At 30.9% G+C, this 7,951-nt stretch overlaps 1 protein-coding gene across 2 annotated transcripts; it reads left to right on the forward strand.

Moving 5' to 3' along the window:
* Positions 1-1,117: 1,117 nt before the first annotated feature.
* On the forward strand, positions 1,118-7,533 carry SEP1 (transcription factor SEP1). Of its 2 annotated transcripts, none has more exons than NM_001348519.1 (8): positions 1,118-1,723; positions 5,041-5,119; positions 5,296-5,360; positions 5,581-5,680; positions 6,130-6,171; positions 6,261-6,302; positions 6,799-6,935; positions 7,020-7,533. In NM_001348519.1, the coding sequence occupies exons 1-8, from the start codon at positions 1,539-1,541 to the stop codon at positions 7,117-7,119; spliced, it is 750 nt and encodes a 249-aa protein (NP_001335448.1). In that variant the 5' UTR covers positions 1,118-1,538; the 3' UTR covers positions 7,120-7,533. The 2 variants fall into 2 exon arrangements, with proteins under 2 accessions (NP_001335448.1, NP_001238296.2); NM_001251367.2 differs by having other exon boundaries at positions 1,198-1,723; positions 5,299-5,360.
* Positions 7,534-7,951: the final 418 nt, after the last annotated feature.

Genomic DNA, 7,951 nt, shown 5'->3' on the forward strand with positions numbered 1-7,951 from the left:
TATTAAATTTTAGAGACTAAAAAATTCATTTATTAATTATAAGAACTAAAAGGAATAAGTTTAAAAATTATAAGAATTAAATGGGTAATTAAACCAAAAAATAATAAATAGATAAAATAAAATAATATTTTTATAAAATTAATATTATATAATTATTAATTTATTTTTAGATTTTGTAGTTGATCGTTAATATAGCCAACGTTCCTGCTGCAAGAAGCTACCCCGGATATTCCGTCCCCATCTACCAAAACAATCGGAAATGTTTCAGATTTTATAGTTGATCTCTTAATATATAAGAGATATAGGTGGAAAATTCATTAATGTTATATTAAAAACTAAAATTACAATTATATTAGGATAAAAATATTTTCTTATAACGGATGAAGTATTGATTAATTAGAAATTTTTTATGTATGATGATTTTGTTAATTTTTATGATAATTATTTTAAAATCATTTATAACAGATTTTTAATTAATCCGTAGTATAAATTTTTTATGCTATTTGTGTATCGAAATTAAACTATGTTAAATTACTCCTTATAATTTAATAACTTGATAGAAAAATAATGATATTTAATGAACAGGGATCTGATTAATTTTTTTTAAAAAAATATAAGAACTCTGTCAACTGCTTTTAAATTAGATATTTATCTTAAAACTCAATAAAATTATATGTAATGGATAGATCTAAATTCTAAATATTAATGTAACCTTAATACTATTATTATCCATGCCTATCTGAAAGACTAAATTTCCGTTTTGCATGCTAGAAAATGGAAGCCAGTGATAATCTGACACGTGGGGTCCAGTTTAAGGTATCTGACGACGTTCTTGCAGTGCTCTACTTACGTGAACACAGTAAAAAAAATGACAGATTTTTTCTTAAAAGCATCCACAGTTAAAGACAGCTGTCTCCACGCGCCCGTGTAAAACACGCGACCCCGCATCAAAGAGGGTTACACTCCGAGTGTGTTTCTCACGCTCTATAAGTGCGATTGGGTAAATATTTGTTTGCCAAAAATACCTTAACCGAGTAAAGCATGATAAAAAAAAACTTGTATGAAACAGGAAACTCAGACCAACCCTAGTAAGATGCACAACATTTTATGGTGGAGATTGGAACAAAGAGATAAAAAGAAAGAGAAAAAAAGTGAACATCTGAGGATAAAAAAGCCAAGTTAGATAACAGGAGAGATGAACACAACTGTGTTGTAGTTGTTGTTGTTGATGTTTGCTTTGTTCTCTTTCTCTCTCTCTCTAGGGTTTCAAGAGTGTTTTGAACTACTCCAGAACCCTCTCTTGTTTTTCACAAATTTGGGTTCAGTAGAGTACTGACCCAGAAAAGAAGATTCAACAGGTACCTAAGAGAAGGAAAGAGGGGGATAGAAAGAAAGAAAAAGAAATAGAAACTGCACGTATAAAAGAAGAAAGAAAGAATCAAAGAAAATAGGAAAAAAGGGCAAATATTTTGTTTGAATAAGATATAAGGCAATAGTAATATTAGTATTGTTGATAATAATTAGGTAGAAAAAATATTATGGGGAGGGGAAGAGTGGAACTGAAAAGGATAGAGAACAAGATAAACAGGCAGGTAACGTTTGCAAAGAGGAGAAATGGGCTTCTCAAGAAAGCCTATGAGCTTTCTGTTCTCTGTGATGCTGAGGTTGCCCTCATCATCTTCTCCACCCGTGGCAAGCTTTATGAATTCTGCAGCACCAACAGGTATGTGTTGTTTTTCTTTGTTTTAATTATTATTTGCACTCATAATCATATAAAAAATTGAATGAGTTTCTCTAATCTTTGTTTTGTGTTCAGGTATATGTGTATTTATAAGATCTATTGTCTTGGCTCTCCTTTCATTTGTTTATGTTTGAGAAGAATACTTTTTCTTTTTGAAGAAAAAAAATACCCTTTTTTGCTGATTTTTTATTTCTCCACATGACTTCATGAATCTTATTTCTTAGTGTGTGAGTTTGTAGATTTTGTGAGTTCTATTGGTTTGAGAAGAAGTTTCATGTTTATTTCTCTTTCGTATGTGCTGGAGTGTTGAAGTAATTGATCAATCTTTCAACTTTGATATGATCTTTTGAATGTAAGATTGTGAGATCTGGTGATGTAGATCATGATCTGGAAAAATATTTGATGTTTTGTTTTCTTGTACGGATTTTGTTGATTGATTTCCCTTCCTTTTTGGTTTTCTTTTCCCCCTCCTGGTTTGAGGGATTTTTGCTTAATTTTATGTAATTTTTTTCCTCCATGGATTCTTTTTATTAACCAATAAGACTAATGGATCTGTTTTATTGGCCTGATTTTTGTTTAATTTATTTGTATTATAGTTTTTTTTTGCTATTTTGTTTTTTGTTTCCTTTAAAGTCTGGCTATATCTATGTATGTGAGTAGTTGACCAAGATGTGTTAGCAGCAGTACTTGATTGTCCTGAAATGAAGTTCTTATGACAACATTGAACACACCTTAAGTCCAATGAAGCAAGGACAGAATGTAAGCGTCCAGTGTGTTGCACCAAAAACAAATAAGCACTATTTGTTTACTCTAAAACAAATAAGTTTGACATTTGGAAAGAAATAAAGGGTGTTTTTATTTCATCATCAGCTTATCAGTGTACGGGACTTTTTTGTCTGAAATTGCTGCATTTAATAGTTAGTATTTCTTTTTTCTTAATAAAGGGGGAACAAATGAACAATATTATATCTAATACTATCTAAGCATAAGCACAGCTGGTCAATATGAATATATAAATATATATAATATAATATTATATCATTTTAGTATATATTTTCCATGTAAAATTTATATTTTTAATTTCTCTTCGTTTTATAGAAACTAATTATACTTCTCTCCTTCACTCCCTCTAGTTTTTATTCTTTAGTTGAGATTTTATGATGATTTGTTGTCTTACAATTACTTGTATTATCCCTTATTATTAAAGCCAAGTACTTTAGTAATGAATTTATTAGTACTGAAAATTGGAAGGACAAACATGAGATAGGTGTGCCCTTACAAGTCTATCTCATTGAAGTTCAATGCTGAGAAAGTAAGTTGGTTATGCTGGACATTTAATGGCAATAAGTTAAATTAATTTTATTCACTTTCCTTAATTTTTGTTCTTTTCCCCCTAACCTCTCGTGGGGAATACGTCATTAAGAATGATTTGTCGTTGAAATAAATTCTCACAGCGATATGTTTTTAACATATTTATTAATCATTTATATATTCTAGGACAATTGCACAACATTATTTTTTAAGGGTTATTTTTTCATCAATATGATCATATTACTGCATGAGTACTATATGAGATTGTTTGTATGTGTTATAAAAAGCTAGTATATAGAATGCAGATATTTGTCTCAAAGGTAGGGGGATTACAGCTTGGCTAGCTAGTAAATGAGTTGACAAAGAGAAAAGTGAAAAAGGAAAAAATTCTGCCTAATTTGGATTTAACCATAGAAAAGATTTATTGTCAATTAGAGATTAATTCATATAGCAGTATTTGCAATTATGTTTTATTCAAATAATGTGTAACCGGCCTGCAATAATATAAGGATATGAATATCTAACACCAACTAGTTGTATAATTAATGCTATTTATGCATTTATCTCTTTAGTTATAATCTGTTTTAGTTAACTGTAACTTCAACAAATGTGTAAATATCATTCTTCAAGTTGTATATATTTCTTTCCTCAAAAAAAAAGAAAGTTGTATATATATTCTAGTGCTTTCTAGTTTAGTCTTTCTCATTTAATTATTTTAGCATGTTGATTATCTAAATGAGTAAATTATACTTTTAAAATACACGAGTGGTATATTTATCTTCTAATTTTATAAAGTTTCCCATGAAAGTATCTTGTCATGCATCATAACAGTCCTACAACTGCTTAACATGTGGAAACTATATGTTCAATTAATAACCAGTCACTAACTCTATCTGAAATAGTATTATGTTGTATGTATATCATGGGAGAGCTTAGTGCCTTTTTCTTTCTTCTAATATGTAATTTGATATTCTAGCTTCCCATTGTATTGCTTCAGAAGATCAGGCTAATACTGCTTCAATTTGATACTTATAGGAGATATTTGGTTGGATGACATTTTCTTTTCTTTTTAATCAGATTATATTCTGAATTCTACAAAACAATATCTGCAGCACTAAAGAAACAATACATGTTTGTTTTCTGATTTAAATGCCATTTAATTATGTATTTTTTATTATTTCTATTATCTTCAACATTTAGTGGAACTTTCGCAGTGATTTATGATGTCAACTTGCATTTTTCTCTAATTTTACCTAAGAAATCAAGGTTCTGATATATATAACACAATATTATTATAGGGCTCTACTAGTTTTTAGAGTCTAAGATAGACCATTAATAACTAATCACTCCTCACCAAACTGTATAAATTTGATCTAGGTATCCTTATAACCAAAAATCATGAAAGTAACTTTCACTAAAGTAGGTTTTGCATGATAATTTCGTTTAGTGTTCCAAAAACCATGCATCTATGTTTTCAGCAGCCTTGTATTGCACCTTACTTGTCCCTCTATCATGCATTAGAGTTTAGGAAACTAGTTACACTAATTTGAAACCGTTTAATTTGTTTTTATACAGCTTGAAACGTCGAGGGTAAGTCTGATATAGATGCATAATAAAAATATAAATATGCATAAATAAAGTATACTAATTGCTGATCTTGATTTTGTGTCATTAAAGTAAGAGGAGCAAATTCTAACTTTTTGGGCCTCCAATAAAATTGGCACCCCATTTAAATCTGATGGGGGCCCTCTTCTTCCAGCACCTAACAATTTTAGCCTACATCCTTTATAAATTTCGGATTAGTTAATCTGAAATGTAAAATCTTCATTCCAGATTAACCTTTCCGTAACGATCAGGGTGTAGGCTAAGATTGATGTATAGTAAGATATATGGCTCATTTGGTGTAGTAATTCTTTTGGTATGGTTTATGATATCCATACACCATTATCAATTTTACTAGTTCTTCCTTTCTCTCCTCGAATCTGCAGCATGCTCAAAACACTTGAAAGGTACCAAAAGTGCAGCTATGGTGCAGTGGAAGTCAGCAAACCTGGCAAAGAGCTTGAGGTACGTAGTAATGCCATTGTTTATAACATTATAGAAATAACATCTCTTAAGAAATTTCACTTAGGAAAGTCTTATTATATTGCTAGAACTTGATTATTGCCAACTTATAATAAAATATATCTTATGCAAATTAATTCCAATTTGTTATTTTTCATTTGTCATTTGCTTTTGTATAGCAGAGCAGCTACCGTGAGTACTTGAAGCTGAAAGCAAGATTTGAATCTCTTCAAAGGACCCAAAGGTGAATTTCATATAAAAGTATTTTAAAAACATACAAAAAACTCCTGATAAAATTAGTACTATATTAAAAGCTTATAACCTGGTTTTTCACCATTCTTTTTAAAAAAAATTGTGAGTAAAGGTTTGAGAAAATTTTCTTGCAGCCAGTAAATTAGTCATCATCATTGAATTTTCATAATATTGAAAAATGATTTACCATTTGCACTTGTTCCATGCTGCAGGAACCTTCTTGGTGAAGACTTGGGCCCATTAAATACCAAAGATCTTGAGCAGCTTGAGCGCCAACTGGATTCATCTCTTAAGCAAGTGAGGTCAACAAAGGTAATAAAATATCAATGTTTCATTATTTTTTTCTTCAGAAAATTATACATAGAAAGCTCATTAAAGTGGTACTTATAAGTTGTTGCATTGACTGACCCTGGCCACATGGCTAATGTAGTTTTCTCCATGTGATTTCACATCTCTCTCTTGAATATTTTCTATATCCTTTTATTTTCTGCATTAGGAGTTCAAAGTTCAAATAGTTGTGTAACAGAATAAACAAATTATTGTTAGCGAAAATGGACACCAACAGGATTTTCTCTTCATTATATCTAACACATTTTTATAAGCCTAGAAGATGAAACTGTCAAGAAATTGCATGTGTTTTCATTATTGAATTTTTTTTCTTCATATGTTTACCAGTGGTAATTTAAGAGTCTTAAGTTCCATTATGAAAAGCTAATTATGATTACTGTTATCTGACACTATGTGGAACTTTACTTTTGCAGACTCAGTTCATGCTGGACCAGTTAGCTGATCTTCAGAATAAGGTAAATAGTGTTATTAGCATAACTATGGAATATAGAGTAAAGCAACTTTGTGTGTGTCTATAACACTTTCAAGCTATTGTTTGATACAGGAGCATATGTTGGTGGAAGCAAACAGATCTTTGACCATGAAGGTAACAAACATCATACCATTTTCCACCAAATTCATCCCACAACATGCAAAATTGGCAATATGACATCTTAGTGTGATAATTTGTTATTTTTATTCCTATAAATCCATTTAGAAGTACAACCTTGCATCTTAATTCTTGGTGAATCAGATTGGAATTGGATATTTGGAAGTTAAAGTTTTCTAGTAAATAGTCCTTAGATTAGTCTAAGAACTGAATTCACAGATGAATTTCTCCAAACAAAATAAATAAAAACCTTATCAGAAGTTCCTCCTTCATTTTCTCCACTTGGCTGCTCATTTAAAACCAGTATGTTTATGTATTGATATATTATTGTTCCTGTTGTCCTGTTGCATATAATATGATTGTGCAATTTCTTTAATACTTGTAATATGGAAAAACTATTCAGCAATGTTTAACATAACCTTATATCGTTTATTCTTCCATTCACATTAAGGTCCTATAATGATGATTTGGTTCATGACTACTTTGTTGGCAGCTGGAAGAAATCAATTCAAGAAACCAGTATAGGCAAACATGGGAAGCTGGTGAGCAAAGTATGCCATATGGAACCCAAAATGCTCACTCTCAAGGCTTCTTCCAGCCTTTGGAGTGCAACCCCACATTGCAGATAGGGTAATTAAGCCACTTTCTTGCATTTTTGTGCTGAATGTGGTGATTTAATTTGAATTGTATTTTAATGATTGTCCCTTGGTGCAGTTCTGACTACAGGTACATCCCTGAAGCCTCAGAGCAGCAGCTAGCTGCCACAACTCAAGCTCAACAAGTCAATGGATTTATTCCTGGATGGATGCTTTGACCTAAGATCTCAGTATTTTAGATGGCTACATAAATAAAATTAGCAAACACCTAAGGCCAAAGTCAAAATGCCTCTTGCTGTTGGAAATGTGTAAATGCTGCTTGTTCTTCTGTTAATTTGTTTTGGCATAAAAACAGCAGTGACTGACTTAAAACTATTAAAACTTTAGCCATAGACATAGGATGTGGCATGAAGGTTATAGTATTTAATTTGAATATTTTGGAAGGACAAGTTTTATCTGACTGAATGACCAGTTAGTGTCATTTTTTATTTGCAATCTCTTTCTAATCTGGCTGCATTAAGAGTTGTTTTTAAACTTCTTGCATTCATTAGTGGAGCATTGTACAATGATATATATGACAATATTGTAAAGTATACTGAGGCTATGGAAATGCCACTTGAATTTATTTTCAAGGGTGAACTACGAAGAGAAAACCTTGATAAGATTATAGATATATTAGGAAGACAGTCTTAACCCCCACCCCACCCCCACAAGAAAAAAAAACTTTTGAATTTTGATAAAATTTGTTTCAATAATACATATTGTCACTTGTTTTTAAGTCGTTGGAGATATGATCCCTGACCCTTCCACTATATATAAAAATGACATCGATCACCTCAATTGTAATGTTGAGGCCAAATGGTCAATTGATTGTTTTGTTTGGATATCTCAACCATCAATCTTAGAATTAATTCCATTGATTGTTATTCTAATGAAGTGTGTAGCCCTTTGGTGCAAGTACCAATGAAGTGTACTTTATGTAATCATGTGCCCTGTATAGTGACACTCCTAAATATTCTTGATAAACTTGGAGATTTTTTATCCTATAGA

This window comes from Glycine max, chromosome 19 (assembly GCF_000004515.6).
Source record: "Glycine max cultivar Williams 82 chromosome 19, Glycine_max_v4.0, whole genome shotgun sequence".
In the NCBI taxonomy this organism is placed as follows: Eukaryota; Viridiplantae; Streptophyta; class Magnoliopsida; order Fabales; family Fabaceae; genus Glycine; species Glycine max.

Coding starts and splice junctions, on each gene's coding strand:
- SEP1 (NM_001348519.1), top strand. CDS start 1,539: ATGGGGAGGGGAAGAGTGGAACTGAAAAGGATAGAGAACAAGATAAAC. Junction 1,724..5,040: donor GAATTCTGCAGCACCAACAG/GTATGTGTTGTT, acceptor TCGAATCTGCAG/CATGCTCAAAACACTTGAAA. Junction 5,120..5,295: donor AACCTGGCAAAGAGCTTGAG/GTACGTAGTAAT, acceptor GCTTTTGTATAG/CAGAGCAGCTACCGTGAGTA.